A 21,014-nucleotide genomic window follows, 5' to 3' on the forward strand; every position below is an offset into this window, starting at 1 on the left:
TTTGTGGAAGTAATTTTCCTCTAAGGATTTTACTTTGATATTCAAGTGGTACAAGCCCCGAACCAAACCAATCAGATATGGAAAGAATCACAACATTACAAATGTTGATTTGAAGAAAATAATTATTTGAAATATTTTGGCTTTATTTACTTGTTTACTGTGACTCTCTAACTGTTGGAATTGTCCGCACAACAACATGGGTAATATACTGTTTATTTCTGCACAAATTTCGATATTAAAATGACTGTTTTAAAAATATGTTTATTTAATGAAAATAGATTATTTCAGCATAAGCATATACAATCAATGTACAACCACAGAGCTCACAACAGGCTTGTCTTTAACAGTTTATCTCAAATTGTTAAAAAAAAAGTTGCAAAACTGTTGAAATTTGGTAGTGCTGTGGTTCTTAACCACGATTTTGCTGTAGGTAAAACAAGATCCCATTGATCATCCTTGGATGAACGTAACTATTGTTAACTTATGTGTTCCAGCCCCGAATGCATTCTATCTGAAACAGCTGATTTTATGCATCTGTTCCTAATGTAATAGTAAAGCCTGTTAATTAGAAGCAGGTGTCCACATACTTTTAGAGTACATGGTACATCAAGCATTTCATGATTCATTAGGTTTGTTTTTGGCCTTCGTTAATTACATAGAAGTGACCACATGCCATAGCTCTCCGGGAATGCTCTCTTCACTTGACCAATTACTTCATCAAACAGTCACGTCATGTCCATATGCTTGTAGATTTAACACCGGCTAAAAGATCGTCACATCTCCTGGATTCCAATTAAATTCAGGCTAACAAGAAGCCATTGACTAAAATCTGTCAGCTCAAGTCATTCTGAGAGAGGGAGACCATGATGAGAAACATCTGTCTGAAGATTTTTGGGTCACAGTTCTGCAGGGACAGCTGTGCATTGCATAACTGTGCCGTTTTGCTCTGAGGTCCTAGGCACAATCCCTGAGGTCCACTGTGACACTTGTGATTGCCAGCTCAAATCTCGTTTGATTTAAGATGGCACAGATGCTGGCGAGCACCAACAGCATACCATCAAAGCCACAGATGAAATGTACTCAACCCACAAATGAATTTGAGCTTCCTCAGATGGTTTCAAGTCTCAGCTGTGGCCCCATATTTCTCATTTTCCTTAATGAGCAAGGGAGCAAATGGAACACCCAAGCAAGAGATTTTTTTGCATCCGCTAAGCAGTCATGGTGGGTTGGGGCGGTTGGAGATGCAGATCAGTGGTAGAGAACCGTGATCAAACAGTTTATATGGTAGAGACCCTTTGGAAGTCCACACGTCGGTTTTAGGGTCATAGCACTCAAAGCAGTCAGAGTCTTCAATGACATCATGACTGTTGAGAAAACGACCTCCGGTCACGTAGAGTTTGTTGTTGATGACTGTAGCTGCGTGATGCATCCGTCTCTCCTTCATGTTCGTGCACTTCACAAATTTGTTTGCTTTGGTGTCATAGGCGATCACTCTTCTTGTATATCCTGAAAAGATCATCATTAAACAGAGGTTTACTACAACATCTCAGCAGTTTTTCCAAATCCACAGACCAGCCTTAATCATCCAGTCACTTAAATGATTCACTCATACTGTTGCTTTGTCTGAACTTCCAAGTAGGTATCGCTGCAGCCCATAGACCTCCAAGTGGGAGGGATTACACCGTAAATAGATTGGATGACCTCCAAGTGGGAGGGACTTGCGCCACATGTAGGTTGGGTTTAGATGGTGTAGGTGGAGTAGAGACATTAATAAAACACAACAGGTTACTGTGGGGTTGGGTTTAGGGTTGGGGTAGGTGTAGACATTCATAAAGCACAATATTGGACTCTGTTTCATGTTCTAGACTTTTATAATTAATAAATAAACAAATTATTTATAAATTAAAAAAATTCCAGGTTTGTACTGCCCATTTGGAGCTCAAGTCACACCCACTTGGAGTTCAAGTCCTGCCCACTTGGAACTGGCTCTGACCTTTGTTTATAACAGGGGTGTCCAAACCGGGGCCGGTGTCCTGCAAAGTTTAGTTCCAACCCCATCAGACACACCTGGGCTAGCTAATCAAGCTCATACTAGGCTTTCTAGAAACATTCATGCAGGTATGTTGAGGCAAGTGGGAGCTAAAAATTTGCTGGACACCGGCCTTCCAGGATAGAGTTTGGACACCCCTGGTTTATGCCTAAATGTATTAAGTTGCTGCCATGTGATTGTTTGAACTGACATTTGAATTAACATTAGCACTGACACAAGCAGTCTATACCAGTGGTGTTCAATCCTGTTCCTGGAGGACCGCTGTCCTGCAGAGTTCACCTCCTATCTTATTTAAACCCATCTAAATCAGCGAATCAAGTTGTTCAGACTTGCAAGAAACATCTAGGCAAGTTTGGTTGGATATAAATTCTGCTAGACCATCACCTTCTAGGAGCAGGTTTTGACACCCCTGTTTTATATTTTTCAGATTTCAGAGTAGATCAGAACCAATAACTAATATTTTACTTACCGCCAACAATATAAATCTTGTCTTCTATCACTGCAGCAGGTGCACAGACATTCTTCACCGTCCTAGTTTCCAATCTAGACCACAAGTTGCGGGAAATGTGATAAACCTTGGTGAGGAATGAGAGGAATTCGTCATGTGGCATCACAACTTGAGCGAATCACAAATGATCTTTTCTGAATGACTGACCTGTATTAATCTCACTGGATTCTGCAAGGCATCTTCGCCACCAAATACATAAATCCTCTGATCATTGGCTGCGACCGCAGGATGTAAGACTGCTGTGGGCATTGCTGCCATTACCTCCCATTGGTTGAACATGCTGTTGTAGCGCTCCACTGTATTTGAGATCTGCTTATCTTGCCCGATTCCACCAAGAGCAAAGATAAAGTGAAGGTAGGAGACACACTGATGGGCATACCGTGGCTCCAGCATTGGTTCTGCAGTCCTCCATTGGTTGGTCTTCAATGAGAGGGTATACACTGTGGCACTAACTGCACTATCTCCAGATATCAAACTAAGACTGAGGCCCCCCACCACATACAGAATGCTGTGAATACAAACATATGCCGCCTTGTAAAGTCTCAAAGGTAGCTTAGCAAGCCACTGCCACCTTTGAGTTCGTTCGTCATAGAGAAGTGCCTCTCGAGAAGTCTGTTCGTTGTTCTTGCGACCTCCAACCACCACTAGAGTCTCTCTGCATGTATAGCGACGTGGTGTGGTCCATAGAGGCTTCAGTTCTTTAGTACATTTGGCACTAACTGAAAACATAAGACGTCGGACAGACTCTATGATCTCGGTGCAGAGCGTAGATGACTGGACAAGTGGATCATTGGCGATAAACTGGAAGAGGTATGTTGGATGGATGTACCTCAATCGGACCTTCTTGAAGAGGTCATGAATAGCTCCTCGGCGCGAGAAGGGGTCATGGTGGATCCAAGCAAGCAATGTCTCAAAAACCTGTTCTTCCTCAGCGCACAGTCGGTCGTCCTCTAGGTAGCACATTAGCTCGGGAAGGGTAAGTTCGCAGAAGTCCTCAGAAGCAGCTACATCTGAGAAACAGCGCACAGCCATTTCTTTGGCTCTCTCCTTGAGGGTTTCGCAATGAAGGATCTCTGAGAGCCGGATCATGCTCAAGCAGTTTTCTGGATTAAGCTGCTCCTGCAGGAAAGTTGAGCAAGCCTCAAAGAGCCTCCCATACTGCAGCATGGAGGCCGCCTGCATTAGAGGCAGCACAAGCTCCATGGTTATGGTGATGGAACCAGTATAAATGTAATCCACGACACATTCAATGACTTCTGATGCAATCCCTTTCAGGTCCACTCTGGCTTGGCTGCTCTCCCGAAAGTTGCTGCAGAACATGGCTCTGAAGTACGGGCTGCTGGAAACTAAGACGTTTCTGTGACATGGTATCTCCTTATCTTCTGTGCACAAGATCACATCAGTGAAAATCTGCTCCTGTCTTAGTAGGTTCAGCTGAAACAGGAGCTGCGTGGGGAGTTCTTGGTCCTTGAATGGAAAGACCTCTGTTGATATACTAGCCATGCTGCAAAAGGAAAGAATTGAGTTTAATCACCATTACAGTTTGCTTCTCCCTTCCTTTAAGGTCCCTTTTTGTTGCCTTGCCACCCCTGATGTTCAGTTCTTACGCCACAGCTTTCTATTTCAGTGTCTCCTAAATCATTTTAATGCATGCATGTGTAGAACTTGGCTACATTTCCTGATCAAAGCTATGTTTATCAACGCCGTTGTATCACTTGCCAGTTGTTTCTGATCCCCTCGGTAGGTTTGCCCTTGACAGCCTAACTGTTTAGACGGGGACGTTTCATTGGGCTATTATCAACACTAAGTCATCTAATCACCCCAGAGACAGCTACTGATTTTATTTCACTCTGGATCACATGGGTCCTGTCTGACGTCTATTTTGGGATGCTAATTGTTTTTTTTCTACTTATTATTAATCACCTTTCTGAGATGCCACAACAAGGACTGAAAAAATTCCCCAACGAAAAAAAGTCTGGATCGTATTTCAGTGGGACTTTTTTTTTAAAAGGTCGCTTCAAAATAGACCCCAAATTCTGAGTAATAATAACTACCATAAGAAAATCGATGCTAACATCATAACCAGAACTACCTAATGCTACCATTATTCTTTTATTACATAACTAGGACATAGAAGAGGACATTTACAACTTTTTAAATGAAAGTTCTTTATCAGAATTTACAATCTCTGCAATATAGCATTTCATAAATGTAATCTTGTTTCTCATATTTAAAAAATGATCGCTCATGAACTCACCTGTTTGTTCTTTACACTCACGTTTAACGAGAATCAGACACAGTTCAGCAGGAAAAAAAGCAAATACATTTCTCCCAAGATTGTCTTTAAAAGACGGCACAGTCCAAAGTTATGTGGAGAAAGACACGAGGTCTCAAGTTTGGAGTTTGCCATGAGGTCGCTGTGTACATTCCAGTTACCTAGAATAGTCTGGAGGGCTGCAGTCGTTCTGGTCTCACATGTGACCCTCCCCTTGTTTGTTCCCACAGCGGTGGTCTATGCACCATGCTTTTTGTGTGTTTACTATGGCAGGGACAGAGAACCCGGCTTATCCGGAGGACAGAGGAAGGGGTCGAGGGCTTGTGCACACCCCGTGGTGGGCTTGTGTAACCCAGGAAGCTGGTAAATATAGTACAGTGCTGATGGCTAGGATGAGTGTGGTGAACAGCTGAACCGTTAGGCCTGGTTACCTTGGTTTGCCTTTCAGTTGAGAAAATAAGGAGAAGAACAGGTTGTGATTTAACTGCCAACTTTTAAGATGGACATTCACAAACATCTTTAACTATCATAATGCACTCAAATCCATTTGGACCTGATAAATGTATAAACTGAACCTAGATCATTTTAAAGTTTCTCAACATAATCCAAATTGTAAACTGGAAAAACATTTTTGACAACTAATCGTGCTCCATACAGAGCCAAAGCCAAAAAATGACCTCAGTGTAATATTGTTATCTAAAAAATAAGGTCTGGAAAGATTCTCATTCCATTCATTCTGGAAAGAATATATATATATATATATATATATATATATATATATATATATATATATATATATATATATATATATATATATACATACACATTTCTAAACATAATAGTTTTAATAACTGATTTCTAATAACTGATTTATTTTTCCTTTGTCATGATGACAGTAAATAATATTTTATTAGATAAATTTCAAGACACTTCTATACAGCCTAAATTGACATTTAAAGGCATTGTAAAGCGATGGTTTATTCTGGACTATTGAAAAAATATATAGCTTAAAGGGGCTAATAATGTTGACTTTAAAAAATTCAAAACTGCTTTTATTCTAGCCGAAATAAAATAAATAAGGCTTTCTCCAGAAGAAAAAAATATTATCAGACATACTGTGAAAATTTCCTTACTCTGCTAAACATCATTTGGGAAATATTTAAAAAAGAAACAAATACACAAAGAGGGGCTATATTATATATATATATATATATATATATATATATATATATATATATATATATATATATATATATATATATATATATATATATATATATATATAATTTATGAAAACATTTCTTTCAAATAGGCTCTATCAGTAAACTTGAGTAATTGCAATCTAAACTACATTCTCGACTAAAAAAGCCTCAAAAATCTGTAGCTGCAATATTTGTCAAAGTGTGTGGAGAGCTGTTTAGCCTTCTTGATGTTGCTGGTGTGGGCGGAGTAATACACAAGGGTTGAAGAGGTTGTCCGAGTGCTGATATTACTTTAATATCTCACAGGTTCTAAACCTAAAAAAAAAGAAAGCTAAGCATTTTCAGAATGTTATTTATCTTATTTTTTTGTATTTGTCAGGTTTCATGTGCAAATCTTTTATTTTACCTACACTGTAAAACCTAACATTTAACTTTATCAAACGAAATGAGTGTAGTTAACTCAAAATTTACTGAAAGTTAATTCTACTTACTTGAAAAGAGTTTTGAACTCAGTGTTGAAGGTAATGAGTTAATTAAATACCTCATTACTTCAACTTAAATGGAGGAAGTTCACAGTACTCATATAAATTAGTTATTTTTACTCAAATGCTTTGTAGCAACCGGTTTCCTCAAACGGTTTGAGTTGAATTAACTTATTGAGTTTTACAGTACTCAGTTGGTTTGAGTTCTCTTCATTTATTGGGTTTCACTGTGCTCAAATTGCTTCATTTATTCAAATGGATTAAGTTCACAGTACTTATTAGAATTAGTTTTTCAAATTAAATGGTTTGTTGCAATTGGCTTCCTCAAATGGTTTGAGTTACCTTAACTTTTTTGGGTTTTACAGTGTAGATTTAAATAGCATACTTTTTTATATGGAAGTATCCTGACGGTCTTTGTTTAGACTTATCAATTAATTACTCTTGCCAAATTGTTATTTTGTATCAATGTTCCCAATGTTTGATATTCTTAATTGTAAATATGATGCTTTCAAGAGAGATTTTGATAAAACTTTCTATAATTTGTCAAATTCTTTATTCTTGGTTGCTGCTGTTTGTTACATTTAACGTGTTTTATCAATTTATATACTCTCACTTGATTTATGCTACAGTAAGAAACTGTAAAAATATACAAAAATAAGTTGAAAATGCAACATCTGTCTCTCAGTGTGTCTTCGCATTCCTCCAACTGCAGATGTCTAAAAAGGAATCAATTATGTTTATGAAATTATGCTAATGTATACTAAGATCATAGCAAATAATAATAAAAAAAGATTGTGAAAACATGCAAATGATCAAAGGGCCTCTGATGAACTGAAAGCTTGACACTGGCGCAGATGCTCCTTATAGCCCTATCATCAGCTGCACGCCGGGAGAAGATGAATTACCATCATGTTGAGATGGGAAAGAAAAACAAACATGCATCTAGGCAGATTATATGACAGTCCTGGAATGCCATGGAGTCTGGAATGTCAGCAAGGGAGCAACATCTTTAGCAATGTCACCTCTTTACTGGGATGTACACAGCTGCGTTTGTTTGCCCACTGTTTTAATCTTGTGGCACATATAGTATGTGCGATTAATGCATATATCTCAACACAAACATTTCCATTTTAGATATTTGAAAAGTTTATTTTATTTCTGTGTTTTGTCCTTTTATTTATTTTTTTCTTTCAGTGTTATCTTGCACATTATATTATGTTATAAGCTCATGCTTTTATGACTTCTAGGCTGGATTACTGTAATGCATATTGATTATAAAATATTGCTTCTTACCGATACAGTTTTAAATAATCTAGCTCCTGTTTATCTAACCAACATTCTGTCTCTCTATCAACCCGCTTTTTAAGATCTCAAAACTCAGGGCTTCTGGTAGTACCCAGAATAGCAAAGTCTACTAAAGGAGGTCGAGCCTTCTCATTCATGGCTTATAATAGCCTTCCTGATAATGCTTGGTAAAAAATGAAAGATAATATACTTTGCAACAATCAAAAAAAAGTATGGAAACATTCTCATTCCATTCATTCTGGAACACATGTACTATATTATATGAGCAATATCAAACCCAAGCGGCAACCCTGCTCTCCCTCGGGAGGCCAATACGGAAGTAACTGAAACTGCAATTCATCAAAATATTCCGCTAGTCCTGGCTCCATAATAGAGCAAAGTGCAATTGAGCCCACTGTTAGAATGGCCAACTTTACAGCAGAAAAAAAGGTGTTTACAGCCTGGTACAAGAACGATTTGGTTCATATAGCTATTATTACCCTCCATGACAACTGTGAGGGGGTGAATTTTTTTATAACTCATCCATTTCCTTTATATTAGGTTATATTAAGTTTGCATAATTAAGGGCGTGGCCACTTGAGTGACAGCTAGGTCTCGCTGGTCGCCGTCACTTCACCTCAGCCTGAATCCGGCAGATTAGCCACTGATCTCGCATATTCATCGTATTTTTGTTTTGTTTTATGTGGCTTTACACAGTCCAGTTGCCTTTTGGACTTATTTCTTACAATTATCAGATGATATGGGATGCTGTGTGCATTTTAATTGTGCTCACAAACGTTCACGTGGCCTCGTTTCCCATGTGAGTAAAGTTATATACTTGTATACCATCTCTATTAACGTATTTGTTTTATTTAAGATCATTTATCATTAATATTTTTCTTTTGACCCGTAAGCGCACCAGAATGTGGACAGATTGATTAGCTGTAGGCTCTAGAACAGTCATCTGAAGCGTTGTCATACAGTGTTACGCTGGAGTTCATCAATAGTCTTGCATTTACTAACACACACTATATTTGAAGTGTTTGGAAGTAATTCGCGTTTACCTCCTGTAGAAAAACGTCATAAGAACAATGTTTTAGTGGCTCAATGTATTACTACAGTGTTTTTTAAAGTCTAAACACTTTATTGATATAGTGTACAGCCATGCACATGTGGTCAGAACACAAACGAGTCCGCAGGTAATAAAGTATCAAGCGTTTATATCACACGAGTAGTAGTGTAATTTGTTTGGATATCGGCACTGGTGGAAGGTGTGCGTTGACACGAGGCCACAGGCAGAGTGCCTTAGTGTCCCATCAGTGCCAATATACAGCCATATCATACTGCAATGAGTGTGGTATTGCATTTATACAACAATTCGATGTTATAATTGTGTGTATCAAAAAGAAAATCAAACACAGAGAACTATCTTCTGCCATTCATTCATTGATGACAAAACAGATGATTTTGCTCACATTTTAAGATTATAAGGCTGAACGTCATGAAATGCTATCAGTCAACAGAAATCTCCCAGTATTTCTTGGGAAAATTTTAACCCTGAAAAAGCCAAAGCAAACACTACGAGATTACAATGGCATAAATACAGCAATATAAAATACAAAAGAGAGAGAGATCGACTTAGAATGTCACTTACCAGTTCTATAATAATTTGTTCTAGTTTCGTTTCGTAATATGACAGGCTGATGGCCGCCGACATGCTGAAAGTCCCGAATTTATGAAAACTTTTTTTCAAATAGGCTCTGTCAATAAACTGAGTAATTGCAATCTAAACGACTTTCTCGACTAAAAAAAGCCTCAAAAGTCTGTCCAACAGCTGCAACATTTGTCAAACTGCGTAGAGTTGTTTAGCCTTCTTGATGTCGCTGGAGTGGGCGAAGTACAGGGACGTGGGGTAAGGAGAGGCAGGTGAGGCAGTGCCTCACTTCTCTTCATCCTCACCTGCCATCCGCTAGAGTAATAAACAAGGGTTGAAGAGGCTGTCCTAGTGCTGATATTACTTTAATATTTCACGGCTTCTAAACCTGAATGTGTTGTGAAAGCTAAGCATTTTCGTTATGTTATTTATCTTATTTTTTGGTATTTTTCAGGTTTTATGTGCAAATCTTTTATTTTAAATAGATTTAAATAGCATATTTTTTACACGGAAGTATCCTGATGGTCTTTGTTTAAACTCGTCAATTAATCACTCTTGCTAAATTGTTATTTTGTATCAGTGTTCATAATAATAACTTTTTGTGCTGTTCATTTTCTGTAGAAAGTATGTAGTTAATTTCAATATGCTCTTTTTTTAGATTTACTCTTTTTGCTCTTTTTTCAATAAACTGTGAAGAGAATAAAGCCTCTTATCAAACAGTAAATAAAAACACCTCAGTTATTGTTTTCAGAGTTTAACAAAAGTTAATCCCACAATTCAAACAAATGCATCATGGGACGTAGAAAATGTGGATACCTGTTTTTTTACAGTCTATGGTGGATACCCTTACAGAAACAAAAATCAAATATGCTTCATGTTAAAATTACATGAAACGTTGAGCTGATGTGTTGAAAAAAATGTAGTCACGTGATTACATTGCATATATTTTCCTCATTAGAATGTTCCGAGCCAGATGTTGCTTGTCTTTCAAATCTTAATGTCACTACGCTTCACTCCAGCGTGTTTATTTGTTCTACAGCGATGCCTGATTCGTGAAGGAATCATTCGTTTGATTCGGATCTTTTTCATGACTCAGTTCTGAAAACTGTGAGCCGAATCATGACTGCAAAGAATGAACTGAAAGAGTACACACGAAATAACAGAACCCCCCCCCCCCTTCCTCCCCCATTATTGATAAAACATAACATGAAACCCATATTTTTCTCTATCGAACAAGTTTATATAATATTCGCTCGAAAGAACCGATATTTAAAAAATGAGTCAGACTTCTCATCACTCCTGTCTTGCGCTTCATTATCTTCTTTCGTCACGCGCTCAGAGGAAGTGACGTACATAGCCAGAAGCGTGACGAAGGCTCGCTTAAAAATACAACAAGGAAGTGGACGTTCACTGTCAAGGCTAAAATAACATTCACCGAGGATATATTTAATAACCCAACGGTGTCTTATCATTGAATAAGTACCGGGAGGGTATAGTCATCTCGGACTTACCCGACAACCCCGTGAGTTTCTGTTTGAATAACCGTGGAGCTCGAGTCCAGCAATGAACACGGACGTTGAATTTCACATCAGGCAGAATTATCCGTGGAACAAGCTGCCAGCAAATGTCAAACAGGTACAGTAACACACACAGCACGCGCATGTCTTTAGCACACACAATCAGCATCTCACATGACCCAGCACTGACATACCTGCGGAATAATGCACAGCATCAGCATGATTTACAGAGATTCTGACATTCATTTAATTCATTCATTCATCCGTACACACACACACACACACACACACGCACACACACGCACACACACACACACCATCACCATCACCATCATTAGATTCCTCTGCATGATACCAGTGTGTGTGTTGCAGATAAATCGATGCAAGAAAGGTTTTGTTTTACAGTTGGAACACACCTCTTTTTAAATAAGTTAATTATTGCTTAAAGTGTGTGTATCAGATGTAAATATTCTTAGGATACAGTAACCCTGTGATGCATGAATCTTCACATGGTGATGAGAAATCTTTTTTTGTAAAATATAATGTACTAAACATTTTCGATTTGAGTTGATTTGAATGACAACTCTATTTTGCATATAATTTATGCAGTGTCTATTTATTTTTTTTTTACATACTAAATGTATTTTCAAGCATGATTATTTTTTGCAGTGGGCAAACTATGTAGGTTTTATAGTAGGTATTAGTTCATTAGTTGTATTACTGATTTCTTTCTATCTTTGCCATGATGACAGTAAATAATATTTGACTAGATATTTTTCAAGACACTTCTATACAGCTTAAAGTGACATTTATAGGCTTAGATAGGTTAATTAGGTTAACTAGGCAGGTTAAGGTAATCAGGCAAGTTATTGTATAATGATGGTTTGTTCTGTAGACAATCGAAAATATATAGCTTAAAGGGGCTAATAATTTTGACCTTAAAATATTTTTTTAAAAATTGCTTTTATTCTAGTCGAAATAAAACAAATAAGACTTTCTCCAGAAGAAAAAAATATTATCAGACGTACTGTAAAAATTTTCTTGCTCTGTTAAACATCATTTGGGAAATATTTAAAAAAGAAAAAAATTCAAAGGGGGGCTAATAAATTAGACTTTAACTGTATATATTTGGGCTGCACGATATATCGCTTCAGCATTGATATCGCAATGTGTGTGTGCACAATAGTTCCATCGCAGAAAATGCAATGTTGAGTTGGGATTATAGATGATCAGTACAACAATTGAACATACATAAGATTTGTGGGGTCATTGCTAATATAACCATAACCGAGTGAAATTTTGCATGTGTTTCAAAGGCATTTCAAGAGAGTCTACACCATTAAGACACAAAACAAAAGTTCATTTGTAACTGTTATGAAGAATCATTGAATACTAAAATACAATGAAGACTATACGGTGTTATTTTACATTTCATAATTCACTTTCTGTGCCTGAATACGGTTTGACTCTACGGAAATCCATAAAGCACTGTTTATTTAGCTTTTTTGTTGCTCTACTCTAACTATTTTTGCTTGCAATTTGTTTATTATTTTTATACATTATTTACACACTCACAAAATCAGCCCAATCATCCTAAATGAAGAATTTCTTTACAAATATAGCTATTCAAGCCCTTTGGTGACATTGTATTCATATCGCAATATATAATGTAGAAAATCTAAATATCGCAAAGTAAGATTTTTTTCAATATCGTACAGCCCTGATATATAAATTGTTTATATATATAGCAAAAGGGAAGAAAAGCAAATAAAGAATAAAAAAAGAAAGGAAAGGGGAATAGATAAATAAAAAATAAGGTAAAGAGAAAAATGTAAAAAGAGTAATAAGTGTACAGAAAATGTACTTACAACTAACTGAATGCAGTCATTTAACAACCACAATTAAATGTTCAGATACATTGTGAATGTTGAAAGTTATTTGTTTTTTTTTATTTCAAATAAATTTTTATTAATTTGGTAATGTTTTATTGATTTATCAAAGTGACATGTTTTAAACATTAAACATCCACTACTATATAAAAAAGAAAAATAATAATAATAATGCAAAGTGGACATCCTTCAAGAGTTAAAATGAAAACAAGTGACACATTTTGCCTACAGTAAAACTTTTGTTGTACAAAAAATGGATACAAGACTCTTTTTTTTGCTAAATATTTCATAATGTAAATTAGGGCTGTATATATCATTTCAGCATCGATATCGAAATGTGTGGATCTGCACATCGCAAAGATATGCAATGTCCAGTCTGAATTACAGTTGACCAAGAAGAGCTACTGAATTGTATTTCATCTCTGTATTTATCTGGACTTTATATGATTTATGCAAAAACAAATTCTTGCTTAGAGTTTTTGTCTTGTTTCTAGCCCAAATATCTACATCAATTGCGAAAACATGTTTATTTCACTTACCCCACTGGCAGATCATTTCCTTAAAAAAAAAAAAAATAATAATAATTTTCAATTATTTCTTCTGACGGTGAAAACTAAACAATATTTTTACTCTGTCTAAGAATTTCTCTGTATTTGGACTAGAAACAAGACATAGCAAAGTAAGGAAAGCTTTTTTTGCATTGTGATTATTCAATTTCTGTGCCCGAATACAGTTAGACTCCCCAGAAAACCATCAAATAGAGCTATTTAAACCATGTACTGAAACTGTATTCATATCGCAATATTTATTTCAGAAAAATAAATTATTGCAATATCAGATTTTTCTAATATCCTGCAGCCCTAATATAAATGGTTTTTGACTTGCCAGATGGTTTTTCTTTTGTGTTTATTTGATATACACATTCTTTTAATAGTACCAGTCATTATTGTATAAATTTGCTAATCATACATTATGTAAGATGCTGAGATTAAATGTATTTGCACTTTTTTAATATCTGTCTAAAAGCATTTTGCTGTCTTTTAATTGTCTTCTTTAATTACAGAGTCTTGGAAACTCACAGCGTGAATATGACAAGCAGGTTCTTCTGTACAGTATCCGAAACCAGCTACGCTTCCGCAATAACCTAGGTAAGCTTTCAATGAACTCAGAAAATCTATTCTCTTCCAGATCTCATTTTCACATTCTGGCATTGCTCCAAGCCATTCGTGTTCCCCATTGTGTTTCCTATTGTGGCTTTTGTTAGCTGACGTAATTATGCTGAAATAATGACCAGTGTTTGCCTTCTTTAGTAACCCGCTGTCTTCTCTAACAGTCAGGCATGTGAAGAAGGACGAGCGCAAGTATTATGAGGAGCTGTTGAAGTACAGCCGAGAGCATCTGATGCTCTATCCCTACCACCTTTCTGACATCATGGTCAAGGGTCTGCGGGTCACCCCCTTCTCCTACTACATCAGCATCATGGAGGTTTGTACAAGTATTTAAATATTTGGATTTGGACTGCGCAATATAGCATTTCAGCATCGATATCGCAATGTGCGCACCCACAATAGTCACATCACAAGATATGCAATGTTGAGTTTGATTTATCATTGAACACGAGCCACAGAATTGTATTTAATCAGTTACTCTAAAACTGTATTACTGTATTATATGGAATATATATATTATTTATGCAAACTTAGAATTTTTGTCTTGTTTTTTGTTCAAATATCTACATTTCAAAGTAGAAACATGATTATTTTACTTACTCCACTGGCAGATCGTTTAGCTTGTTTTAAAGAAAAACTCTTTAGTTTTGACTTGTTTCTTATCAAGTTGAAAACACAATATTTTGGCTTGATTTAAAAATTTCTCGATATTTGGACTAGAAACAAGACAAAACAAAGTAAGAAAAGCCTTTATTGTATTGTGCTGATTCAATTTCCATACCTGAATACTTAGGGCTGACCGATTAATCAAAAAGTAATCGATAAAGACATTCAGAACCTGTGATCTAATTTTTATAGGTCGATTTTTTTTTTCAATCACTTTCCCTACCGCATGTGGAGTCAAGTAACCCTGCTCCGTTAAGCCTTGATTTATACTTCTGTTGCCACTTTGCAGCCACATCTGATCTCTGGTCAAGTAGGATGATGGACCTATTCTAAAGCCTTACTTTGCACTACATTGACGATAATGGGAAGCTGCGCCAGAGATGGCTTGAGACGGCATGTTTTCCATTACATTGAAATTTATTATTTACATTAAAATATTCATTTACAAAAGATGCCTGTTTAAAATATTAAAATCTTTTACAATATTTAAAAGTTTTAAATCAAGTAATGCACCTTTCATTCAAAAATCTCTCACTTGTAATATGTGAGCAAATTTACTGTACAAAACCTGTCAGTGAACTATGAGGGCAAAAATAAATAAATAAATAAAATAAAATAAAATAATCGTTTATTAATCGTCATCGAGATTTTGATTTTAGGCCAAATTGCCCAGCCCTATGAATACTGTTAGGCTCCCCAGAAAACTGTCAAATAGAGCTATTCAAACTGTCTTGTGAAACTGTATTCACAATATTTATATTCAAATTTTTCCAGCCCTAATTTGGAAAGAGTTTTTGTTTCGTAATCACTTTTTTCTACTATAAATTGTTTGTAGCAGAGTCCCCTGGGTCATGAAACGTCTTTATATCATGCAATTGTAAAAGGTCTATTGACTTTTTTCTTGGCTGCTGCATGAAGGGCGCCATAGCGACCAGCGTCATCTAGAATGTTTAGAACTTCCGTTTACAGCGTTTAGAACTGGTAATTTGCGATTATTAAAATGGGTTTCAATAGCGTTTTGAGGGGATTACGGAGTGTTTTGTGACACAACTTTGAAAGGTGTGTGTTAAAGCCATTATAATCTGTCAGATGTGGTTCAAGCACGAGAGAAAAACGTTCTCTTAGTTCACGTGTCTGCTGTCAGAAATGCAGTGTGTGTGTGTGTGTGTGTGTGTGTGTGTGTGTGTGTGTGTGTGTGTGTGTGTGTGTGTGTGTGTGTGTGTGTGTGTGTGTGTGTGTGTGCGTGTGTGTGTGCGTGTGTGTGTGTGTGTGTGTGTGTGTGTTACCGACCTGTTAGCGGCTCTTCAATGCGTGCGCACACACGCAATACTTCACTGCATTATATTATATCTGCAAACCAGATTATATGAAATTTAACAGGTATGTAAGTCATGCAATTTACAAAAATGACCAATAAAAGTCCATTGCTGATACTCATGGCTGATTTGCATGTTGAGTCTAATCGGGAGCTGTTTATGTTTCATTGAGTTAGTTTGTGTTGTGTAGTATTTATCACAGTATGTGTTTTTCTGTCATTTCAAAACGGCACTTTATTTTCACTTTGTGACACTTATTCATTCGATGTGTTAGTGGGACAGTGCAGGCTACGTGTGTGTGTCAAACATTTTGGTGAACTACATTTGTTTGGGTTAGTTATATATTTGAAAGTAAGAAAAAATGTTGACTTCAACAGTGACGAGGCTTCATTTAAACGGCACAGGATTTCGTCTGACACAGAGGAGAAATGCCTAGCTGCAGTTGTTTTCCATTCTATAAGATCGCATTTTTAAAAAAATAACCAGTCCAGGAGGTGGTGCTGATCGACAACAGTATTAGTTCAAAGACGTTAAAAGCAATTAAAATAGATTAAAACTATAATTTTAAAGGTGTCCAAATGTGACTGTTTATACGCATCAGCTGCTGACCGGAAGTTCTTAGCATTCTCCTTGCGCATACTGCATAATGGGTAATAATGGGTAATTTTGCGTTCTAAGAAAAAGGTCTATTCCAGACATCGAAAGCCAGGCAATTTCCTATATTTTTGACTCAGTCATGGAATGTTGTTTGTTTGTTTGTTGCTTTAAATTTTTGTTTCCATTTATCAATTTTATTAAATACTGTATTGTTTTTTATCATATTGGTTCACACAATTTTATTCCATTCCCACTCGTCAAATGGAGTCACCAAACTGTACCTATTTATTAAAGGTGCAGTAGGTGATCTGCCTAAATGCTAAAGGGTTAGCATAGTATCTTTCAAATACAATCCCTCCCCTGTCGTCCAAAGCCATACCTCCTAAAATCACGAGCGCGCACATTAAACATGACAGAGACCCACATGATCATGTCATTCGCCAGTTATAAAACTTTATAGTACTTTATACTACTACGATTCTGAACGAAAAACAGTATTATATCGAGCACATATTCATTTATGTAGTTAGCAAGCAAAGTAGCATGGTAAACGATATAGGGAGTGCATCACAGGTTGTCAATCTTCAAAAATGAACCAATTTGAACATAAAACCAACTTCCCCTCAATAAAGCAGGCTAGATGCAATAGCACTATTTACTGATGTTTTGTTGTTAAACTAAATAAATATCTACACTATCGTTGCTGTTAAAGGACCTTATGAAACTCAAAATAGTCACATCAATCTATCACTGGAAGATTTCAGTGGCTGAACAACACTTCTGTGCATATAACCCATTTGTAACAACAAAATCTACATCAGCTTTGCAGCTTTTAAAACATAACATTACCTGTCTAAAAGAAATACTTCAGCCATGGTGTCATCCTTCCTCCAACGTGCAAAATTAACTCCAATATTGATTCAGGACTTTAAAAAGTTTTGATTCAGCATTTGTTTTTACCACTGTCACTCATGTCTATGTGAACGCGCATGATTGGATGAACATTTTTAAGTCTTAAGCCTCACCCAGAATATAAAACTACATATAAATATATTTGGATCATTTACATTAATCATTACTAGTGGAATGTGAAGAGACTTTCAACCAGCACAACAAAAAATGTTTCAGAAGACAATCACCTACTGCACTAATGCAAACATGCCTGAAAATTACATTTCAAGAGTACAAAATGACCATTTCAAACACTGGTTGCTCTTGTTTCTTTTAATTTATTTTCCAAATCTGAAAATAATTATCCATTGTTGCTCTCAAAATGGCTATTTAATTCATTAAAATTATATACAAGCTCAAACTATTTAAATGTTATGCAAAGCACAACAGCTCCTTGTTTTTCTGTTCATTAAAGGCCATGGAAATTCAAATTTTGAGTCAGTGAAAGCCAGAGAAAAGTCAGAGAATCTGACATTTGGCTAAGAGTGGGAACCCTGTTGTAAAGAGGAGTAAGTAATGTGTAGAAAAGAAGGAACTTTTGCTCATATGCTTTTTCAGATACTGCCTTTTATGTCGTGGAAATGTATCTCAGAATCAGAAAGAGCTTTATTGCCCGGCATGTTCACACATGTGGAATTTGTTTTCATGACAGAGCTTCTACAGTGCAACAGAATTATAAAGACAGGACAAAAGCAGATAATAAATATATTTTAAAAATAGAAGTAAGTAGTGAATGCAAATATACAAATTGATGAGTGTATGTACAGGTATATTACTATATACAACGTTATATGTGCAGCTGTTATGTGCAAATTGACATGTAAAGCGTGTTGTTAAATAAGTGTATATGTGTATAAAAGTGTATAGCAAGTAGTGATGTTGGTTCCACAATTACTATCATCAAGTGTTCATGAGATGGATAGCCTGAGGGAAGAAACTGTTCTGTGTTGGGCTGTTCTGGTGCGCAGTGCTCTGTAGCGTTGACCTGAGGGTAACATTTCAAAGAGGCAGTGTGCTGGGTGTGAGAGGTCCAGAGTGATTTTGGCTGTCCTTCTGTTCATTCTGGATAGGTACAGTTTTTGGAGAGTAGGCAGGGTTGTACCAATGATTTGCTCAGACGTCCGAACTATTCGTTGCAGTCTTCGGAGGTCAGATTTGGTAACTGAGCTAAACCAGATAGTTATTGACGTGCAGATGACTGATTCAATGATGGAGGTGTAGAACTGCTTCAGCAGCTCCTTTGGGAGGTTGAACTTCCTCAGCTGACAAAGAAAGTACAATCTTGTATTTGTGAATCTTAAATGTCTGCAAAGTTTTCAGGATGAAATATATGATAAGCTGAGTCAGTCTATGTGAAACCAGTTGAAATTCATTTTAAGCGATTCATTGATCTTGAGCTTTCATGGGGGTTTCATACGATTGCTGATTTTTGTGACCAATGAAAAATGTTTTTTTGATTGCTGTACTAGAGACTACCAATGTGTTTAAATCGTGATTCACAGAAAGATGCAATGCAGATATGTAGCATGAAGAGTTTTTGATTGAATTGATTCAGATTTTTGAAGTAAAAACAGAATTATCTGACTTTAACTGTGAAATTATATTATGTATATATTATGACAAAAAGAGTAGACAGACTGAATGGAAATGCAAATTCACTGCTTGCCACTAGGTGGTGCTCATAGATCAGCAACAATATTACCATTATAAACAAAACAGTAAATAATACTTTAAAGTCCACATGAACCGGAAGTTCTTTATTGTAGATTTTTATTTCAGTATGATGATGTATTTTCAACTGAAATGGAATATTAAGTAGGGGCTGGGGTTTTATTTTTGTGCTCTAATGGTCACTTTTAAACTAATGATTGAAGGGGTGTGGCTATGGCTAAGCATATTTTGCACATGCCATCAAACTCGCATCATCAGAGAAGGACTGCCGTTCCAGAGTGGAAGCAAATGGTCAGATTTTAATTAAAGATTACCATGCATTAATTTTTCACTTTAAGGCTAACAATGTGCACTAGCAAAATAAACACTGTAAATTTAGATTTCATGCCGAATTTAATATGCATTATACAGTACCTGAAAAAATTCTTGTATTCAATCCCAGTTGTAAGAGCAACAAATAATAATTTGACTTTGAGTTGATCATTTGGAAAAGTGGCAGAAGGTAGATTTTTCCAATGAATCATCTGTTAAACTGCATCCCTATCATCACAAATACTGCAGAAGACCTATTGCAACCCGCATGGACCCAAGATTCTTACAAAAATCAGTCAAGTTTGGTGAAGGAAAAATCATGGTTTGGAGTTACATTCACTATGGGGGCGTGCAAGAGATCTGCAGAGTGGATGGTTACATCAACAGCCTGAGGTATCAAGACATTTGTGCTGCCCATTGCATTACAAACCACAGGAGAGGGCAAATTCTTCAGCAGGATAGCGCTCCTTCTCATACTTCAGCCTCCACATCAAAGTTCCTGAAAGCAAAGAAGGTCAAGGTCAAGGTGCTCAAGGATTGGCCAACCCAGTCACCAGATATGAAAATTATTGAGCATGTCTGGGGTAAAATGGAGGAGGCATTGAAGATGAATGCAAAAAATCTTGATGAACTCTGGGAGTCTTGCAAGAACGCTTTCTTTGCCATTTCACATGACTTTATTAATAAGTTATTTGAGTCATTGCAGAGATGGATGGATGCAGTCGTCCAAGCTCATGGGAGTCAAACACAATATTAATTCTTTTTCCACTGCATCATGACTTTATATTTTATACTGTACATTATTTCTGTTCGGCGACAAGACTTTTGTCTAAGCAAAGTCAGACCGTACTGTCCTAATTAAATAATTAAAAATCCCAGCATGACCATATTTTATAATGGTAAAATAAGCATAATCCAGAGGCCTTTCACATAAGCCACTTCTGAGAACAAATGATCAACTAGAAGTCAAGTTATTATTTGCTGTTTCTAAAACGTGGATAGGCGACAAGACTTTTGTCAGGTATGGGTACAGATGAAAGATGAAAACAGAAATACTGTCTGCACATTTCTGGATTTGCCCTCAGATATTCATGTAAACCCTTTACCAGTGCTGGTCTTTCTTTTAAGTATTAAAGTATGGAAGTTGCTCTCAAAGATCATTTGATGAGTATAAGGCTGTTTTGAATAATAATAGAAACATAATGCCGCGCTCAATTCTTTTTTCTTTAAAGAAGTTCCCTTTCCTTTGTAAGCTCCAAATTGGTCAAATGATGCAATGTTACTTGACACGCTCTAAAACTCACAAGTGTCACTGGATGTAAATGCGTCTAAACCTATTGTAGAAGACAAATGGAACAGAAAATATTAATTGCATTTCTACACTGCTCAATTTTAGGCCCTGTCTCTAAAATATTGTTTTAATTTAATTTTGCTAAACAGCTCTTCCAAATTATTTTGCCTACAGTCACCA

General features: G+C 36.4%; 2 protein-coding genes across 2 annotated transcripts in view; one reads left to right on the top strand and one right to left on the bottom strand.

Moving 5' to 3' along the window:
• Positions 1-241: 241 nt before the first annotated feature.
• Positions 242-5,126, bottom strand: klhl38a (kelch-like family member 38a). Its single transcript, XM_056480369.1, has 4 exons — positions 4,816-5,126; positions 2,706-4,062; positions 2,520-2,625; positions 242-1,506 (listed from the first exon to the last, which is right to left on the bottom strand). The coding sequence occupies exons 2-4, from the start codon at positions 4,059-4,061 to the stop codon at positions 1,217-1,219; spliced, it is 1,752 nt and encodes a 583-aa protein (XP_056336344.1). The 5' UTR covers position 4,062; positions 4,816-5,126; the 3' UTR covers positions 242-1,216.
• A 5,691-nt stretch (positions 5,127-10,817) lies between these two features.
• The window catches only part of fam91a1 (family with sequence similarity 91 member A1), a 48,921-nt gene continuing 38,724 nt past the window's right edge, over positions 10,818-21,014 (top strand). Inside the window, exons 1-3 of the mRNA XM_056479916.1 lie at positions 10,818-11,090; positions 13,925-14,009; positions 14,195-14,346. Coding sequence (XP_056335891.1) covers positions 11,019-11,090; positions 13,925-14,009; positions 14,195-14,346 — 309 coding nt within the window. The 5' untranslated portion in view covers positions 10,818-11,018. The remainder of the gene's footprint in view (positions 11,091-13,924; positions 14,010-14,194; positions 14,347-21,014) is intronic.

The sequence above is a fragment of the Danio aesculapii genome, chromosome 19 (assembly GCF_903798145.1).
Source record: "Danio aesculapii chromosome 19, fDanAes4.1, whole genome shotgun sequence".
Lineage (NCBI taxonomy): Eukaryota > Metazoa > Chordata > Actinopteri > Cypriniformes > Danionidae > Danio > Danio aesculapii.